Source organism: Leptonotus elevatus, chromosome 4 (genome assembly GCF_054856555.1).
Source record: "Leptonotus elevatus isolate MCC_2025b chromosome 4, RoL_Lele_1.0, whole genome shotgun sequence".
Taxonomy (NCBI): Eukaryota; Metazoa; Chordata; class Actinopteri; order Syngnathiformes; family Syngnathidae; genus Leptonotus; species Leptonotus elevatus.
Genome location: NC_141242.1, coordinates 12,501 through 34,280, shown reverse-complemented (window position 1 = coordinate 34,280; position 21,780 = coordinate 12,501). Strand labels below are relative to the sequence as shown.

The 21,780-nt window shown below is 40.6% G+C and overlaps 1 protein-coding gene across 1 annotated transcript; it reads left to right on the top strand.

Moving 5' to 3' along the window:
• Nucleotides 1–2,888: 2,888 nt before the first annotated feature.
• Nucleotides 2,889–21,779, top strand: LOC147174837 (staphylococcal nuclease domain-containing protein 1-like; the record flags this gene model as incomplete). The annotated part of the gene is made up of 10 exons (XM_086072675.1): nucleotides 2,889–3,124; nucleotides 4,087–4,236; nucleotides 7,271–7,391; nucleotides 7,791–7,872; nucleotides 11,916–12,076; nucleotides 12,812–12,903; nucleotides 13,290–13,448; nucleotides 13,564–13,670; nucleotides 14,312–14,402; nucleotides 21,326–21,779. Coding segments are annotated over exons 1-10 (1,492 nt in total), but the record flags the coding sequence as incomplete, so codon positions are not given.
• Nucleotide 21,780: the final 1 nt, after the last annotated feature.

Here is a 21,780-nt window from a genome sequence, read left to right as displayed (position 1 = left end):
GACTCAAACTTTTTGCTGTCATTAGTGTATGTTAGCAAAATGAAGATGATTCAAGCATTAATTTCATTGTGCTTTTGCTCATTTTGAAGATATTTACATTTTCACCTGAAGTGTACAATCGGGCTGAAAATGCATTTAAAGCCATAAAAAGTTCATTTTGGCTCTCACACCTTAACTAAATGTTGTAGACTCAAACTTTTTGCTGTCATTAGTGTATTTTAGCAAAATGAAGATGATTCAAGCATTAATTTCATTGTGCTTTTGCTCATTTTGAAGATTTTGACATTTTCACCTGAAGTGTACAATCGGGCTGAAAATGCATTTAAAGCCATAAAAAGTTCATTTTGGCTCTCACACCTTAACTAAATGTTGTAGACTCAAACTTTTTGCTGTCATTAGTGTATGTTAGCAAAATGAAGATGATTCAAGCATTAATTTCATTGTGCTTTTGCTCATTTTGAAGATTTTGACATTTTCACCTGAAGTGTACAATCGGGCTGAAAATGCATTTAAAGCAATAAAAAGTTAATTTTGGCTCTCACACCTTAACTAAATGTTGTAGACTCAAACTTTTTGCTGTCATTAGTGTATTTTAGCAACTTGAAGATGATTCCAGCATTAATTTCATTGTGCTTTTGCTCATTTTGAAGATTTTGACAGTTTCACCTGAAGTGTACAATCAGGGGCTGAAAACGCGTTTAAAGCAATTAAAAGTTCATTTAGGCTCTCACACCTTAACTAAATGTTGTAGACTCAAACTTTTTGCTGTCATTAGTGTATTTTAGCAACTTGAAGATGATTCCAGCATTAATTTCATTGTGCTTTTGCTCATTTTGAAAATTTTGACATTTTCACCTGAAGTGTACAATCGGGCTGAAAATGCATTTAAAGCCATAAAAAGTTCATTTTGGCTCTCACACCTTAACTAAATGTTGTAGACTCAAACTTTTTGCTGTCATTAGTGTATTTTAGCAACTTGAAGATGATTCCAGCATTAATTTCATTGTGCTTTTGCTCATTTTGAAGATTTTTTACAGTTTCACCTGAAGTGTACAATCAAGGGCTGAAAACGCGTTTAAAGCAATTAAAAGTTATTTTAGGCTCTCACACCTTAACTAAATGTTGTAGACTCAAACTTTTTTCTGTCATTAGTGTATTTTAGCAATCTAAAGATGATTCCAGCATTAATTTCATTGTGCTTTTGCTCATTTTGAAGATTTTGACAGTTTCACCTGAAGTGTACAATCGTGCTGAAAATGCATTTAAAGCAATAAAAAGTTAATCTTGGCTCTCGCACCTAAACCAAACGTTGTGGACTCCTAATTTCTTGCTCTATTTAGTGTATTTTAGCGTTCTGAATGTGTTTCTAGCATGCATTTCATTGTGGACTTGTTCATTTTGAAGATTTGGACCATTTCACCTGAATCAGGGGCTGAAAAAGTATTTTAAGCAATAAAAAGTTCATCTTGGCTCTCACTTTTAAACAAAACAATGTGGACTCCAAATGTTTGCTCAATTTAGTGTATTTTAGCATCCTGAATGTGATTCTAGCATGCATTTCATTGTGTACATTTTAATTTGAAAGATTTGAACAGAATAACCTCAAATAAATAATCAGGAGCTGAAAACACGTTTAAAGCAAAAAATAATAATCTTGGCTCTCACTTCTAAACCAAACAATCTGGACGCCAAAATTATTGCTCTATTTAGTGTAAATTAGCATCCTAAATGTGATTCGAGCATGCATTTAATTGTGCACATGTTCATTTTGAAGATTTGGACCATTTCACCTTAATCAGGGGCTGAAAAAGCATTTAAAGCAATAAAAAGATAATCTGGGCTCTCACAACTAAACCATACATTTTGGACTCCAAATTCTTACTGTTTTTAGTGTATTTTAGCATCCTGAATGTGATTCTAGCATTTATTTCATTGTGAACATGTTCATTTTCAAGATTTAAACAGTTTCACTTGAATCGGGACTGAAAAAGCATTTTAAGCAATACAAAATTAATCTTGGCTCTCACTACTAAATTAAACATTGTGGACTCCAAATTCTTGCTCTATTTAGTGTATTTTAGCAACCTGAATGTGATTCTAGCATGCATTTGATTGTGCACATGTTCATTTTGAAGATTTGGACAGTTTCACCTAAATCATTGGCTGAAAAAGCATTTTAAGCAATACAAAGTTAATCTCAGCTCTCACACCTAAACCAAACGTTGTGGACTCCTAATTTCTTGCTCTATTTAGTGGATTTTAGCATCCTGAATTTGATTCATTACAAGACGGGTACCAGAAATAATCAGCACGTGTGATTAATGTTTGTGGATTTTTTTGCTTTCGATATCATTCAGAAGACGATATCGTTTTTATACGCCCGTTTCCCCATCTCCTGGCCAGTATGAGAAATGTTTGTAGTGACAACTTCCGGCAAACCAAAACAAAAATATGGGCCGTTTTTCGATGTGTCTCTGGCCATATCCTATTTTCATTTCTGAAATAAAAATTGAAAATCAAACTGTTATTGGACTTTCCCTTACCCGTCCCAGACATCCAAACGATAAAACCAAGCTGTATTTCAATCTATTGTAAAACGAAAATCAAATAACGAGTAATTTTTCTATTTTTAATATCTGTTTCCAAACGTAATATCCAATGACCAAAAATGACACGGACCAATAATCATGTATTAAAAATTAAAAATAATATTGTTTGTAAAAAAAAATACAATGAAAAAATAATCAGAAACTAAACCATCGTTTCAAGCTATGCTGACGTGTCTCATTCACTGACCCGGAAGTTTTTCATTCGATTTGCTTGCGCGGCTCCAAGCCTCCCCGTTCACTTCCATTCATTAGGGACCGGAAGTAGCTTGGGTAGCTTAGTGACGTAAATGCGTGCGTGACACGGCGTTCTTCCGGTACAACGTGTGTTGACCAACGCGAAGCCTTTTTCTCTTGGTTTTCTGCAGAGCAGTCCCAGCTCCCTTTTGCCCGGTCTACACCAACTCTCCTACGGCGACACGTAAACCTCGAAACCGCTGGACATGGCATCTGTTTCGGCTCCTGCTCAGACAGCCTCCGCTCCCTCTGCTGGGCTCCAGAGAGGGATAGTTAAGATGGTAAGAGCCCCCCTCATGTGTGGGCGCTAGTTAGCCGGCTAGCTTCAGCGACTTTGATGCAGTGGATTCGCATTCAGGATTCAGCTGCTATATCAGGGTATTAATGTGTATTAAACGCAGGTGTTGTCAGTGTGTTATCCCAATTGTGCTGGAGCCAGCAGCTAATATTGGCTCACTGCTAACGAGATGCTGCCAAATGACGTATGGATCACGCGTCAAGTGATTTTCAACTTGCGAACGCGCGACGTGGCGAGTGACGGGCAACTTGTGCAGACGCTGTGGGGGATTTTCAAAGCGGAAAGCGAACTTGTTGCGAACTCGTAGCTCAAACCGCGACATATGTGAGGTTTCGCAGCTAACTGGTGTGGGTATGGTGTTTTTTGTTTTTTTGCAGTGTACGGGTGATAGGGGTGAACTTTGAATTTTTTTGAATGTTTGCTTGTTTCTAAAAAGGCAAGGGGTTCGCTTTTCTATACTGCTGTTCCGATATTCATCGGGGAGCACTACTTGGTCCGTAATACGTATCCCCCCCCCCCCCAACTGACACGTAGCTAGTGTATTCAAGCCACCATCACCATCATGCACTTACCGATACATGTGTTTGTTTGTTTTTTTGCTGCTAAAAAGCCATGCGGCTCACATGATCATAAGCATTTTGTCGGATGGTGTAATTTTTTTTTAATATAGTGATTTATTGTAGTTGTTATCTCCCTCCTTCTTAGATCAACAGCTCAGAACAAAACTGAAATTGCACAGATCCACGCAAATGCCGTGGTTGTCAAAAGCCAACATCTCCCTTGGGCTAAATGTCGCCATAGCATAAGGCAGAAATTGACAGTTCCATATCCGCCGTCTCTTCTCACTCTTATTATTATTATTATTATTATTATTATTATTATTATCATCATCATCATCACCAAAACTATTCTCATGGTGGTTACTGCGTTGGTGTTTTTCTCCAGGTGCTGTCGGGTTGCGCCATCATTGTGCGAGGCCAGCCTCGCGGCGGCCCTCCTCCGGAGCGCCAGATCAACCTCAGCAACATTCGAGCGGGCGCTATGGCCCGGCGAGCCGCCCAGAGCCAGCCTGACACCAAGGACACCCCTGACGAGGTGTGTTGCGTGTTTGTTTGTTTACATGTGTGTTGAGGTAACGCTCATATTCAAGGCGTGGCGGCTATTGTTTCCGGGAGGAATTTGAGCCGCCTGCTTGTCTTTTCATGTAATTGCTGTAACCAACATTGGTTGACTTCCAAATTGTTGTAAAACCTTTATTGTTCTTCACAGGCATGTGACATTTTAACATTCTGTTAAAGAGAAGTTAATCACTGGGAAGTTAATCAACAAAGGGAAAATGAAGCAAACAAGGAAAATAAAGTTAGGCAGCTGTCAATAAAACTCATGTCAAGTAAAAACTACTTTAATAATAAATGCAAAGTTCAAACACTATGTAATTAAACTTAAGACACATCACTGTACAATAAAGCTAAGTGACTGTTTATTAAACTGAATTCAAACCACTGTAAACTAGGGCTGCAGCTATCGAATATTTTGGCTTTTGGACATCATACTAACAATTCTATCAAATAAACGCCTGTTTGGATAAAAAAAAAAACGCTTGAGAACAATTATGAATACACAAGAGAAACAGCATGTTTGAGCCAGCCTGGTCCAAAATGGATCAGTAGGAACTGCAACTGTGTCAGGCTGTCAGCAAGCATGTAGTCACTTTCACCCATTAACTAATTTTCTCCCCAAAACGTATAAATACGGTATATTTTAAATGTTTTAAGTGTCCCAATGACGCATTTATGCGTTTTTTAATGCTGGAGCATACAGAAGGCTTTGATGCAGCCTCTGAACGGCAAAGAACGGTTGAAGAAATTGTATTTATTACACAAACGGCCAGCAGATGGCAGCAGAGCATAGCAAATGAACCAGGACCATGTTGAAAAAAACCTAAATTATCAGAATTCGAAATAGATTTGTGAATAATGATGAAACTTGGCTATATTCTAATGCTAATAGCTGCAAAACGGAAACTGATAGAAATGTACTTTTTTCCCTAATGAAATAAGAGACTCTAATCTTTCTTTTGTCAATTTGGCGTTCTTGTAGCAATAGAACACAATATTCTGTGGGCCTTGCAAAATCAGTCAAAATCCAATAAAACAGCCGGGAGTGAAGGGGGTTGCTTCAGTCAAAATGACTGGGAGTGAATGAGTTAAAGTGCCTTTGAAAAGTATGGATCCTACCAGCTTCTATGGGGGCACTTGCTTAGCGACTAGGAACACCCACGACCTCCCAGTCTCAGGGCGGACACTCTACCACTAGCCAATGATTTGTTAGCAATTGAACATGATTTCAGGATGTAATGTTGATGAATAATCTCTGGAAAACCCGCAAAATAGTGACCCAAAATAAATCCCGTAATCTATGAATGTAGGACCCAAATACAAGTCTGCGGTATAGGGAATCCACAATAAGTAAACCATGAAGTAGCAAGGGACCACTGTAAGTGTGTTCCCTAGTTTCTCGCGGGTGTTACGTTGCAAAAACTAACCGCAAAAATGGAAATCCACGTTAATTTAATTTTTTTTTCTATTTTCCTTTAATTATATGTTTTTTCGTTTTTGTATGATTTTTTGTTTATTATGAATCCTTTTCTATTCATCGTGTTGTTTTTGCATTATCATTTTTTCCATTAAAAGTATATATATATTTTTTTTTTACTTTGTACTTAATTTACAACACAGTATACGTATTTTGGTTCATAATATATTTTTTACATGTATTATATATGTTTTAAGGCTAACACCTCACCACACGCTATACATGCACGTTTCTTGATCGGCGTTAACATTTTCTCAGATGCTAATATATCTCTTATTTAAACACAGTAGGCCTATACACTCTGTGTTCAAACCTTTGTAGATTTTAAAATAATAATAATAACAATAATATATAAGTTAATTAAGATCCAAAACATTTATTTGAGAAACAAAAATATAACGGCGATCGATCCATTTTTTCCAGCCGGTATGTTTTCCTAAAAAAAATAAAAATAAAAATAGTAATAAAAAAAAACCACACACACAACAACAACAAAACTGCGGTTAATAATAATAATAATAATGCATCAGATTTATATAGCGCTTTTCTAGACACTCAAATACTTCACAAAATAATGGATACATCATTCATGCACTCACATTCACACTGGTGGCGGTAAGCTACTTAAGTAGCTACAGCTGCCCTGGGGCAGGCTGACGGAAGCGTGGCTGCCAGTGTACGCCTACGACTCCTCTGACCACCACCAAACATTCGCACCTAGAAGTTAGAAATTACTTGCGCACACAATTGTTGTAATATGAACAAGCTGGAAATAGAAACAAATCGGCGGAGCGGATTCGCAATGCACACGCACGCATGCGGTGTAATCTAGGGGTGAGCCATGGGCCGTGGCGGACGCACGAGCGTTCCAGGGCATGAAATTGGGAAACTGTCGGGCTTCTATTTCCAGGTTGCGAAGGTGACGGGCAAGGTTGGAACGCAACGGACCATACACTGTTGGAAAGCTCTCGTTGACACGAATCGGAGGATGCCCGTATGTCCTCGGTAGGACGTAGGGCTGGGGGCGATACGGCCGACTAAAGACCTCCAGGACACCGAGGATTTTCAAACAGTTAACCTGCCGGCGGTGGTTCCCATCCCGAGTAAAAATCTGTAGTTTGTTGGCCCTTTATCTCTTAATTTTAATGATGAAGATAAGAGGCAGGACACGTAAACTCATTTTAACCGGGACCGCATCGCCCCAGTGCCCCGAAATTCCACTCTAGCGTAGTGGCCGGCGGGGGTCTGCGTGAACCATGGGGCGGGTGGCAGGCAGCGCGTTGAGCCATCTGATGGCGGCAACGATCGGCCTGTTCATTACACTGTAAAAAAACAACAACAAAAAAAACAAACACAGAACACGCTGTAACAAAAAAAGCACGCTGTAAATAATCCGCGAAAGATGAACCCGCGAGAAACGAGGGAACACAGTATTTCAGATTGTACTGAGTAGTAGAAGACCACCTTATGTTGCACAGAGTTTAATTTGCTAGTCATCGTTGTAATCCCCCCCCCCCCCCCCCCATGCCCCCAGCCGTGGGCCTATCAAGCCAGAGAGTTCCTGCGCAAGAAGCTCATTGGCAAAGAGGTGTGCTTCACTGTTGAGATCAAGACCCCATTGGGCCGCGAGTACGGCATGGTCCACCTGGGAAAAGGTCAGTATGTCCGCTGGCTGTGGCAAAACCAGGTAGTACTGGACTGGTTACTCAAAATAGTGCCTGCCCGGGTGATGTAAAATAGTCGCTCATTGGTCTGCTAGCTTTGTAATGTTATGATACATGGCTAGAAATGAGCACAATAAGCACACATGTTAACATTAGCCTAGCATAGACATGTTGCACTTTGTAAAATCTTTGAAAAAACCTTAACCCTACCGTAACCTGTTTTTATTTTTATTTTGTTCACGTTCTCTCTTGTATTTTTATATTTTCCAATACAGTGCTAGTTTTCTTAAGTACCTATGAAAATGTTGTGTTTTTGGATTGGCCGAAACGGATCATGGCATTTTGATTGATTGCTATAGGGGAATTTTTTTTTTCCCTTTCCTTGCGCAGACACAACAGGCGAGAACATCGCTGAGTCGCTGGTGAACGAGGGCCTTGCCACGGTGCGACGGGAAGGAATCAGAGGCAACAAGTAAGGCGTTTCTCCTACTTTAAAACCTGGCATTTAGTATCGAGCTGGTAAAAGAGAGCCTATGGTGTACAGTGTTTCCCACAGATTTGAAATCTGCTTGGGCGGGTGGCCTCCGGTGGGAGGGGCAAAAAAATTATTGTCATTTTACACTTCATATCTTGCACTGACAGTTTGCTTTGTTTTTTCTAATTCTCACGCACACGCACACACACACACACAGTCTACGCAGAGCTACTGGTGGCTAACTGAAACAAGTGCACCATACATACTTGGCGCATGCATGCTAAAAACAAATGGTAGCATGCATGTTAAAATCAAACGGTAGCAAGCATCCTACCATGTGTTTTAAAATGGCAACTGAAGTAAAATAGTGAGTTCAGTCGTACTTTATAATTCTACTATTTAACTCACGGTACTCGGGTTATTCGTTGCCGCACACTTTAACAAAACCCATTCACATACTGTGGCTTAACTCGTCCGGCTGGCGCGGCCTCCCAGTTTGTTTTGTTGGATCGCTCCAATGCTTCTTGCCACTTGGAACACAAAGCTTCAATTCGTTGGATCCTCCCGGAATGATGGCAAGCCCCGACGTTTTCTTGCTTCCTCCCCTTCCGAACCGTGGATTCATTGATGTGGAATTATCTTGAGGCTGCTCTATTCCCATATACAATCGCGTAACTGATAGCTTGTAGTTTTAAATTGTGCCTTGTAAGTATGTCTCGACTTTAAGCTGATGCCATTTACGGAGTTCCGCCAGAGTTCGAGTCGTCTCCGCGGATAGCGCCCGGTCGCTACACATCGCCAAATGGGTGGGGTCTAAACGGGGTAAACAAACTGAAGTACAAGAGATAGGAGGTCACACTGCAGTCGGGCGTTTCATTTGATCTCTTTTTATTCACTTTCTCGTTCCATCTCCACATTCGAATACGTACAGCGACAACTCTCTTCTGCCTTCGCGCCGCCACCCACGTCCCCCCGCAGTCTCCCCGCAGTCCAACACAGGCCAGCAGCCAACCGAGAACGAGCGTGAACTAGTCCACCAATCAAAAACGTGTGTTGGAGCAGCAACATTTGCCCTGAAGCTTGGCTGGAAGGAAAACGTCTCCGGAACTTGGCGCACACATAAGCAGGGTTGGGAGGGTTACTTTTGAAATGTAATTCATTACAAGTTACCTGCTAAGTAATATAACTGGATTACTTTTGGATTACTCCAATACCAAGTATGCTCATGAAGACAAAATAAAAATAAATATCACCACAATCTATATTCTATACAATGTGCCCCTGCTATTTGCGGGGTTATAGGGACCCGGGCAGCCTACAAATAGCAAAAATCCTTGTGTAAATAAAAAGCATGTAAGCTATTAATTAATTGATTGATTGAAGGCCATATGCTGTTTTCGAACTGTCACTGAAAGCAACCACACACAGATAGATAGATAGTCATCCAATGAGGATGACGATGTGTGACATCAACTGCAAAATTAACTTTATCCCAGTCACAAGTTGAGCCGTGTATATATTGTGTATGATGTTTGAATAGTGAATTGGTGGGAGGAAGATTTGTTTGGAAGGTGTAACTCACATTATAGTTGTAGGCTAGCGGGCTAGCTAGCAAGAAGCTACAGCGCGTAGCATGCCGCTGGACTCTGAGCTCCAGTGAATACCGGTTGTCATTTCCTCCTCCCGCCCGTAAATCTTTTTCAAACTGCCCGCGTGTGGAGGACACGACTAGTCAGTTCGTTCCCACCTCTCCGGCATGTAGCAACGGTCCCACTTGCGCGGGCGTGCACGCGGTCTCTCTCGCTCTCTCGCACTGTCTCTTTCGAACTCTCTCTCATTCGTAGAAATTATAATCCCCATTTTTAATAAATGTACCTGTAATCTGATTATATGTTTTTTCCTGTAACTAATGGAATGCAGTTAAAAAAAAATATTGTGCAATCTGATACATGTATTCCGTTACTCCCCAAGCCTGCACATAAGACAAATTTAAGTGTGCCTTATAGTTTTAAACTACGTCATATTTTCTTGAAAACCTTTTGGGCGGCGGCCAGTTTATTCGGGCGGTGCGCCCAAGTAACATGGTGTGAGAATGGCTGGGTGTATTTCAGGACGTTGCATAACTACGAACGACACTGGCTTCTCTGGTTTGTAATTAGTGTGTGCCAGTGGCTGGCAGGCAACAGTGGCATGTCGTGCACTTGTGTGTCATAAAAACATCAGTCATCAAATGCTGCCTTTGCAAGAAAACCATGTGAAGTTGAGACTAAGGATAGTTCTGTCAGTGTCCACAGCACTGCCCTGCATTTAAAAGCGGATTGGTCCACCAGAGAGCTTTAGTCACATGACCTCTCTGACCAAACACACAAAAACACTATTTAGTTTCCCCCCAGTGGCTCCATTAACCATTATCCAGTGTGACTTTGTCCACTGATGGTTATGAGAGGATAATGAAGATTATGATGATGGCGTGGACAGTGGAGGCCAACGTGTGTTCACCAGCCGACTGCCATTTTCTGTGGATATGGTCACTGGTCATTTTGGATTTTGGAGCACTCGGGCATGTGAATGGTCCATTTTGACCATCGTGACACGTCATTATCAGGCAACATATTAGGCTCCAAGTATGTTGCAGTGCAATTAAGTTCAAGCCAACCTTTTTCATTGGTACTGTTCCATGTAAACGACAGGAAATGGGGCGCAGCAAATTGTGTGTTTAGTATTCGGTGTCGGGAACTTTACTTATAAAAAAAACTTACTCATTACTTGCTTTAAAAAGTAATTAGTTATTAATTGAATTACTTCATAATAAAAGTAACTCATTACCAGGCAAAGTAACTATTTTCAGTACTTAATTTTTTTAATATCAACCATTTGGATTTTTAATTTTTTTTCAATATATTATTATTATTACTATTATTATTACATTTTTGTACAAGGAATTCAAATTACGTCCAGGCTATATAGTGTGTTTTCATTTATTTATGTGAGTATTTCTGTAACAAAAATGCCTTGCTCCATAATTTGACACATAATACAATAATAATATTATAATAATAAAAAAATTGTCATCTTCATGTAATTTGTAGACAGTCCTAGCCCAGGCAAATTTTATGATAGTTGCGGGCTAAAATAATCAATAATGGATAAAATAAATTACCAATGCTATTAAAACCTTGCTTAATGCTATCATGGCCAAAATCATAGCTATAACTACTACTATATTTACTCCTCAGAATCATCATCTTCCACTTGATCTCTCTGAAAAACATACACTTTTGTACACTTTCAAATTGAGAGTATGGTGATATCTTCACTTTATAATTCTACACATATAAAGACGTGTTTAATGATTGATTTACGTCAGAAAACTGCCCAACTCTAGGCTTAACATGCATCATTCACATACAAATGCCACTCCATCGCCTCCATGAGTGTGAAAAATAAATATGCCAAGCCTTAAGGTACAGAAGGAAAAAGGACGCCACGTCCGTCACGTCGTGACACGCTTCCTGCGGCACCTCCAAAATTAAAGTCACTCTACATTTCAGCTGTCAAGACACTTTTATTGTGACGAGGTCCAACAACAACAGTGCCTCTAACTGTGTGCAAATGCCATTTTCAGAGCTAGTCATCGCACAATGTCTTGTAAGCTTACTTTGAGCCTAGAATCTAATAAATAAATGCAATAACGCAACGCATTTCTCATACAATAACGATAACGGCGTTTCAAATATGGGGATTAGTTAGATTAGTCAGTTTATGAAAAAAAAAACGCAGTTAGTTTAAACGCCGTTATTCCCAGCACTAGTATTTGCACCTGTTTTTTCTTATAAATGTTTCCATGTTGCATTTCTATTGCATTTTGTACATGTACTATGGCTAAAAAATATATCGTGATAGAAGTATTTCATATCAGTCGTTAGTGCTAATTTATTTTTAACCCATTTAAAATTTATGAATTTTATATGTATATAAATGTATGCCTTTATAGTAATTGATACATGACTAATGACTGACATGAGACTTTGTTCTTCCAGTCTGGACCAGGTCAGACTGTGCGAGATGGAGGACCAGGCCAAAGCGTCCAGAAAGGGCATGTGGAGCGAAGGCGGCGGAGCACACACCATCCGCGACCTCAAGTACACCATCGACAACCCGCGCAACTTCGTGGACTCCCTGCACCAGAAGCCCGTCAACGGTATGCAACAGCAGCACCCCGTATGACTCGGGATATCCAGGAATTGGGGTGGGGCTTCATGTAATGGCGCCCGACTGAGCAACCTTCAGAGGTGTAATGTGGCGCTCAGTGCTGTTAACAGCCGCTCAGCTCATTTCACCAGCCACCTAATGAGAAAGAAAAAAGCCTCTTCATTGCCCCCCCTCCCCCAAAGCAAAGATGGTGCTCCACACGTTTAAGTGCCGTTGAAGAGCGAATTGACTTTCACACAGGTGATTCTCATCTTGTCAGCTTTTTAATGCATGCAAACATAAGGCCTTATTTACTTGTTGGCTTTTTAATCATTACTTTTCTTTCTCAATCTTCAGTATTTTGTTTAATGCATTCAACAATTGAAAATAATTTTTTTTTACTTTATAAAAATATTTTGTATAAAGTATTTATTTATATATATTTATATATATATATATATATATATATATATATTTTATTTTTTTTTTTTTTTTTTTTGGTATATTCCACGAGTGGGAACCTACGGACAATCATAACCTAATATATTCAAAATTGTCTTGATGGATTTTTTAAATACTTTTCAAATCAAAATTACATACAAAATATACATAGTATATTTTTTTCTCTGATTTCTATTTTATCTATTTTGAATAACGATATTCTTTTTTTTTTTTTTTTCATACAATGCATTAAATAAAACGTGTAAAGACAGTTTGTAACCCTGCCGCTGTCGTCCCCCGTCAGCGATCATCGAGCATGTACGTGATGGCAGTGTCGTGCGTGCCCTGCTGCTGCCCGACTACTATCTGGTCACTGTCATGCTGTCTGGAGTCAAGGTAACCTCATCCCAGTGCATTTCATTGACAAAAAAAACAAAACAATTTATAATCTGAGGCATTTTATGGGGCAATATATATAAAGAGACAATAAAAGAGCAACTGCACACCTGTGTGGATTGTTTTCCTCTATTTTTTCCGCCGCCGTGTCAGATCTGTTCACATCAATAAATTTTTTTGCTAATATATGACTACTCGAGATAATCTCGCTCATCTGCCACTAGAAGATATGTTACTTACGAGGGTTGTTGTTTGTATCCCGATAAGGTGATATCCAAAGGAGATGAGTGCTCAAAAAGATTGCCATAGCAAATATAAGACACATGCACAAAGATTATTATGATAATTATTATTACGAAGATGATGATGATTATTGTTTTCCACAGTGTCCCACGTTTAAGCGGGAAGCAGACGGCACGGAGTCGCCGGAGCCCTTTGCCGCTGAAGCCAAGTTCTTCACAGAGTCGCGGCTGCTGCAGCGCGATGTGCAAATCATCCTGGAGAGTTGCCCCAACCAAGTCATCCTTGGAACCATCTTGCACCCGGTTAGAGATGAGAGGGTTAGCCCTAACCCTAACCCACTCTGGTGGTGGTGCCAACATGGATGGATATCCAGTCACATTCATTCTAGTGTCTCTTTTGTTTTGGATCCCCCCCCAGAATGGCAACATCACTGAATTACTGCTGAAGGAAGGTTTTGCCCGTTGTGTGGACTGGTCCATGGCCGTCTATACGCAGGGTGCTGAAAAACTCAGAGCTGCTGAACGGTACTAAAAACACTTCTTTTTTTTTTAAAGCATCACTAAGGAATTTTCAGTTTACGTTGATTATGGCAGCGACATATGGACAAAAGTGGTAATGTTATGCCTGAAGGAAGACCACATCTCCCATGAGAACAAGTGCATCGTGTTTTTGAGCTCACGCCAGCGAGCGAAAGACGGGCCAATGTTGATCCTTGAATATTCTTTTATCCGGGTAGCTTTCCTTTTTTCTTTTTTCTTTTCTCAGACAAAACTTTTCAGTTGTTTTGCAGCTTCTGCCAGGAAAGCAGTAATCGCACATCGACATTCAAATTGACTTCCGTCTTTGTAACGAATGGGGAAAGGGGGGAGTACATATGCCATCAAGCAGTCAGCACATTTGTCGTATTTTTGTCTGGCAGTCTTCCTAGTTGCTTAGTGCCAGTAAAAATGACACAGACGCCCTCAGGCCAAAGGTACCATACAACTAGTTTTAAGTCGATGTATCATCAAAAGAGTTACGAAAATATTTGATTAAGGTTGGAAAGTTCCGATGTGCTACTTTAAGGCACACTGTGATAGATTCTCAAGGTGTATTTTAGGAGTGATGTTAAGTGACCTAAAAACCAGTCAAGTCCACTGCTTACATGCTTTTTTTTTGTGTCCAGTTCTGCTAAGGAGCGTAAAGTGCGCATCTGGAAGGATTACGTGGCGCCCACAGCCAATTTGGACCAGAAGGACAGACAATTTGTGGCCAAGGTGAGGCGTTTAGAATTTCGTCACTGTCAGCTGGAAACCTTGCATCTCCAACCTCGCTACTTTTCAGGAAATCAAACAAGCACCCTCTTGCTTGAGTTGACAAATGCGACATTGTTAAAGTTGCTATTACACCTTATGGGCTCTGCACAAGGGAGGCAACGTCACACGCTCTCAATTCATTTCTTATGAAAGCAGAGCGACAAGGCGAAAATCGCCTTCTCCCCTCCCCCTCGGCGACACGCAACATTCGTGCATGTGAAAATTTGCGCTCGTACACGTTGACGTGCACGATAATAGAAAGTTGAAACGTGTTCAACTTTTGTCGCTGTCGCCGGCTTCAACCAATCAGCAAAGGTTTCATTGATGAGCCAATGAACGCAGGGCATGCTACACAGTGGGCTATCCAGCAAAATGGATGAGATCATTTTAGCAGTGTCCGACTATCATTTTGTAATACTTCACGCAATCATTTCCGTGACGATTAAATAATAACAGGAAATGGATAGATCTTCATACTGGAATTGCGTACTGTAGTGAAACTTCTCTGTTTACAATGAAAGCATTTAGATACCCTCCAATTTTAATAGACAATCAAATCTGTTATAACAAGAGAGCGACCTATGTTGCTGCCATCGCCGCGGCTGCTTATCGCGTTCCGTGTGTTGAGACCTGGGAGGCGATTCGATGTCGCTTGTCGCCTCCCAAATGTCGAGCCCATTATTCTGCTATATTATAGTGTTGTGCACCAACATCATCACAACACTTCCCTATAAGTTCAGTCACTAATTTACTACCTTGTCTGCACTCACGCTGAGCCCCCGACAAGCGAAAAAGCCTTAATACTAACAAAAGCTAACGACTGTGGTAACGTCATCTTCACAAACGCTATTTCAAAGGTTTGAGAGTGTGTGATGAGTGGTGCAATAAAACAAAAAACAAAACAAAATGCTCACTATATAGTTTAATGGATGGTGATTAATCTGCACACAAATTTCCGTTGGTGGCTGAGGTGCTTCCTTCTGCAACTTGGCACTACCGCGGCGATAGATTTTGAATAAAAGAAGGTCACAAAAAATTATCTACCAAACTTTTTTTGCTCGTTTTTGTTGACAGGTTTTCTTTCAATCTCGAGGTTACATAATTCTAACGCGGTGTCAAGAAGAGGAAGTTAAAAAGTTAAAGTACCACTGATTGTCACACCCAACTAAGTGGGGCGAAATTCGTTCTCTGCATTTATTTGACCCATCCCCTGAGGGAGCGGTGAGCAGCAGCAGGAGCCGCGCTCGGGAATCATTTGGTGATCTAACCCCCTAATGCTCAGTGTCAAGGAGGGAGGCAAATGGGTCCCATTTTTATAGTCTTTGGTATGACCCGGCCAGGGATTGAACCCACGACCTCCCAGTCTCAGGGCGGACACTCTACCACTAGTCCACTGAGCTTGTCTATATAGCAGTGTTATGCTCTCAAGCTATTTTCAATAAAAAAAACAAATACAAATAACAAAACGTGTGGGGAATTACCATTACTATCTGTCAAAAACAAAATAGAATATTTTTTCCACCTGACAGTGATGATATGCATCAGAATTTTCTTACAAGTTTTGTAGATTATTATTATAACAATGGGGTATATGCCACGGAGGAGGCGAGACTTCCGGGTTTCACACACCGGCGCTGTTTGCGGTTGCTATTTGCTACGTGTTGGCCGCGTCCCGTCGCTTGCCCTTGTGCCCCTCGGTTGCGCGTTCCCGTCGATGGGTGCAAGGTCTGTCTCAGTTCTCCGAAGCATTTCAGAGAGCTGAGATGCCCTGCACGCTTGCGCCCATCAGCGGGAGCGCGCGGTTGGGTGGCGCAGGAGTGGGGGTACGAGTGTTGTGACGCGGCCTGTGTGTTGCAGCAGTGGCCGGAAATAGCTTTTTGTGTGACTTAAGGAAGTCGGATGTCTGGCATCTACCCTATACTGATCTTTTTTTTAATTTATCTTGCACTGAACAAGTACACTATATATATATATTAAAACAACAACTAAAGTACTGTATAAGCATTTACAAAAAAAATAACTAATACACTAAAAGACTAGCTCTGAAAAATAATTAAAACTAGATTAAAGAAAACAAACTAAAATGAAAATTTGCCAATCCCTCATGCTGTGCTCAGACAGGACAAGGTTTTGGCCTTGAAGTTTGTGTTTCTCTCCCATACTAAAAGCTGACGCTGCAGCAGCACTCAGTTTCAAATGTAAGCCTGGATTACCTTTTAGAACCAACACCTAGGTAAAAATGAATAAAAGCTTACCCTTTTCGTGTTCCCCTGACACTTGTTTTTCTTATTTTGCCATAAAACAAAGCTTGACGGCCCCCTTGAAAGGGTCCCCGTCCAATTAGGCCCAAAAATCGCTGGTTCATGTTGTGAAAAGCCGGGCACATATTAGAGGTTATTGGCCAGGGCCTTGGCAGGGGGAGAGGAAAGTGTCCTCAATACAGAGTACACTCCCTCCTACTTGTCAGCGCATATTAGCTTTAATGCAGGCAGATGGACAACGCAGTTGGTGTAAAATAATATTCTACATTTCTACATCATCTCACCCCCCATTACTGCCTTCACTGGATTCATTTTTCTCAAGCACCAGAGTAGAAAAATATTAAACATCCCCAAAGTCTTCCCTCCAGACATTTTCTTTTCTTTTTTTGACTATCCTGATTAAATTCACGGCTTGCCTGAGGGTTGCATAAAAGCTGTCGATCAAGGGAGCTCGCTTAATGAATGCACACAAAAAGAGGTGGAATGAAACATTTATATTGTCTCTCAGATCTCCCCAAAAGAAGGGCTGGGATGTGCCAGGAAATATTTGGCGCACGGTAAAGGAACAAGCCAAAGCCCTTCTGTTCACTTGGAAATGGTTTGAAGCACTAGTGCACTCCTCATCTGCTTTGCAGCGCATGATGTTAATCCCATACCGGTAGCTGTGTCTGTTACATGAATAGTATTATGTTTTGATGATATAATTTTTTTCCCCAACATTGTCATGATTTTTAACATATTTTTATGACTTTTTTTAAGTATTTTTAACTATCAGCAATTTTTTGCAAAACGAATAATTATTTTTTTATTATTATTAGTTTTTACCTTTTAAATTACTAATCAAATTGCAATTATGTCAGCTGAATGGTATACTTAATGAAATGATTCTTTCACAGTTAAAAAATAAAATAAAAATTATGTTAAAAAAAAGAGGGGAAAAAGCAATCTAATCACCAGATATGCACCATCTGTCCATCCATCCATCCATCTGTCTCGTTCCCCTCTGCTTTTCACTTCCTATTACCTGACTGATGGATGGATAGAGTGGCGGGCCAGAGAAGGGCCAATCCCCACAAGTCAATCCTGCTGACGCCTCTTCATTTTTTATTCTTTATTTGGGACTGGATGTAGGCCATGTCCCAATAGTCCTACCCTTCTCACCCTCCGGTTGAAATAAATAAATAAATGCAATTCCAAGGTGAAAATTATGTGCCGTAAAAGGCTTTTTAGTTACCTTTTATGGCTGGGGAGACTACACCTGCCTCATTTTCCTCCCCTATAACATTTATTAGCTGTACAGGATATGGTACAAATAGCATTTCAGATGATAAAATTGAAGAATTCAGTAAAACGACTCACCCTTTGAAGACTTAAAGATACTTAACGGAGAGCAAGTGTGGATTTATCATCACTTTCCCTTTTGTCGTCCGTTACTGATAAGTTAACCCTTTGTAGGTTTGTATAGACAAATTGGAGTTAATCCTTTTTAGACAAAGTTAACATTCTAAAACTGCTCTAAAAAAGAAGAGTGTTAATCTTTGTATCAGTAGTAAATGCAACCAAAATAAAGTCAAATTGTAATTGGTCAACTTTCCACAAAAATAGCACAATAGCCGAATTTATCGGTTGCAGCCTTCTAAAAACAAAACAAAAAAGCACGCTATTTTGTGTAATTTAATAACACTATAATGTACTTTTATATAAAAATATTAAGTTAATAACATAATAAAATATTATAACCAAAAAGGTTGTGCATCATGATTAATTTTGTTGCTGCTCCTCTAGTATGTGCAACTTTGCCACTTGGGGACAGTATAATTTAGCCATGCAGACAAAAACGAAGAAGACTGAAAAAACAAACAAACAGGAAGCTGAGGCACTCAAGGCCTGTGTCCAAATTTACAAGGCTGGGTCCTCCGAAGGCCGCATTTGTCGGCTGCATGACGTCACTACTGGCGGGACTTGACAACACGCACAGAATTACACATGAATGAGTCCGGTCAATGCGCTCCCGACAAGCAGCATTGCCAATCCATTCATATGTAAGTCCGTGCATGCTGTTGAGTCGCGCCGGGAGTGACGTCATGCCGCCGATAAATTTGGCCTTCGAAGGACCCAGCCTTGTGAATTTGGACACGAGCATAGTTGGGAGTAAAGGTCTTTATTTTAACATGGCCAGTAGATTAGAAAATTGCCTACGCCTTTGTATGCCTTTGTCAGGGCAAGCTCCTACTAAGGCCAAAACGTATAGGCAATTTTTTTTAATCAATTAAGATTAAGACCTTTTATTCACAACTACTTTGAGTGCCCCAGCTTTCCTGTCTTATGAAGTTCTCTGCTGATCCCTCCACTCAAGCATTTAAGACACATAAAAAAAAAATAAAAATAAAAAATAATCCAATCCAGTAGCACTCCTGCTTGCTCTGATTGCAAAAAAACAAAGAATTTCACACATACTCAGTGACTAAGATGTAGAACTATTGGTTATTTTACAGAGAGGATAAGGAATATATGCCTGAGTATTTTATTGTCTGCCTACGCGTGTTGCTGCACAGTTAGATTCTATCCGTTAGCTCATCCATGGCATTGCCCGTAATGTGTTAGCATTAAGCTAGTAGACATTAAGGTTAGTTTGATGGTAAACTTAACCTGGTAGTGGCATGGAACCGATTGAAGCTTCTTTTTTTTGTCCCCTAGCCATCTCAAAGTGTAGCTCACCCGGCACGTCATTTCCACGATTTACTTGCTGTATTTTTCCCCATCTGCTGCAGGCTGGAAAACTCACACTGTTTGTATTTATTTTGAGGCACCATAAACTTTATTTTTTGGGTATATTTTCGATCTCAGGGGATATTTGATGGAAATGCTGCCAGAGATGAGTAAGTCCTGCTTTCTTTTGTCTTTTTGTTTTTCCTTTCTCTACCCCGCAGGTCATAAGCACCTTCTCACTGTTTTGTGACAGATCTTGGCCACTGCAGATGTCTTGCATGGTGGCAGGCAGTAGGTGGCAGTAGAGCGCCACCTCTGGAAGCCCCATCGACAGAGGCCATGAGTCACACAAAGTCTCCCGGCAGCCCCCCATCTTTGTCATATCAGATGTCACGGCGCCATCCTCCATCTTTGCTCCTGCTATTCAGGGCGTTGATCTGTCTTTCCAACCCCCCTTCCCTAATTAGCTGCTAAATGCCTTATTTAGGTGCACGGGGCCGCCCAGTGACCTTGTGTGTGCAGCCAGCATTTTTTCTTATATCATAGTCAACTGCCAGCTGACAATGTACATGTTAAAAGCAATACTATACATGTTAAGAGCTTGCTGACAGCCAAAAATGCACACCCTGTCTTTGTCTAGCCTAATGTAACTTTAATGAGCACATGGTAGACCTTCCCTCATAAAGCTGACTGCTTACTATTTAGCAAATCAAATTCAAATTTTGCGAAAGGTTGCGAGTACTGATATCTTGAAACGAGGTTGAGTATTGACCTGATATTAATACCGGTGTCTGTATTATTCGCCCATCCCTAAATAAAATGAAGGAAATGGTATGTGTGCAAATGTTTGGCCACTTATTATAAGGCTTCAGAGTTGAATTATTCTGGGAGATTTTCATGATGACAGATTTGAATGGAGATACCTACAGTAAGCGTCACACGATTGATTCCTCCTTCGTGAGTTAAGCCCAATCTGTCCAAGCACAGGAAGGCCTTTCCTAATTTATTTATTAATTTTTTCGAACTCACAATTTTTACACCCCACTTCATTGGTATTCATGACTTTAAATGATGACTTTTCATCTCCGGAGATTTGCATAATTTGCACAAAAAAACCGGCAGGTTTGTTGTGTAAGTCTCAAGTTATTTTGTCGCCGGGCACCCAAGTCCCAACGTGGCACGTCATGCTAATGCACGCCAGTAGTAAGATAATGATATTTTTGGAAAACGTAGCTGTCCCATCTGCTTGCAAAGTGTAATAATGGAGTCCACTTAGATTTTAATTGAGTCAAGAGTTGGGGCAGGTGCATTGCTAAGGAGCTAGCCTGTGAGTGCTGGTTTCTTTTCTCTGTGCTCTTTCAGACAAGTTATAAAGCATATTGCTCTTTCCTATGATGTCTGTCAGCCAGAGGCTGAGCCGCACTGTGTGCTTCTAGAGTAGTGTGAGACCAAGCCACTTGTCCCTTTACTTAATATTTTGAATATGAATACGTGCACATTACACAAGTGTTTTTTCAAAAGAAAAACATAATTTGCATGTTGCAGAATCTGCATTTCAAACATGAATGTTTACGGTACAAATTTGCCATCCCCATTCCATTCAGGCTGCAAGACTCCTGCCTGCTTCCCAAGCACAAGTGGGCGACACAACCAGATCAGCAATCGGTGTCTTTAGCTAAACTTGCAGATATTTCTGTAAAATATGGCTATCCGCTTGGGGGGTTCGACAGCAACATAACGTTCTCCTGGCCAAACTCTGGCAGCTTGTTTGTGTTTTAAATCTCTCGTCTTCTCCCTGTGTCATGCAGCGTCCTCGCTCTGTCCTTCAAACCTCGTCAACAATGTCCCCTTCCCCTCCCAAATAATTTCTGTGTGTTTTATTTAACGCTCTTCCTCATTCTGTGCCTTTTGCAGGTGATGCAGGTTGTCAATGCTGACGCCATGGTGGTCAAGGTGAACTCGGGAGAGTACAAGACCATCCACCTGTCCAGCATCCGGCCCCCCAGGATCGAGGGCGAGGTACGACAAAAATTAAAGCACACAAGATACATGCTAATGTTGACTTACTTGTGGCCAACATACTTCCATTTTATTTCGGATTTTTATAACTTGTATAATTTTCTTTATAAGTGTGTAAATAATTGCCAAATTTTTGTTACTTTAATTCAACCAACCAGCCAACAGTTTAAATTGACCTCTTACTTGTATGGTATACCAAAAGGTTCAGAGTTAAAGCATCCCGGCAACCTTGTCCAAATGACCATGGGAACGCTTCACGACCACTTGGTGGCACCCCCAAGATGCTGGCACATGCCCAGTGCTTGCAGCATTGCAGAGAGCGAGGCCAAGCTTAAAACTATACACACGCG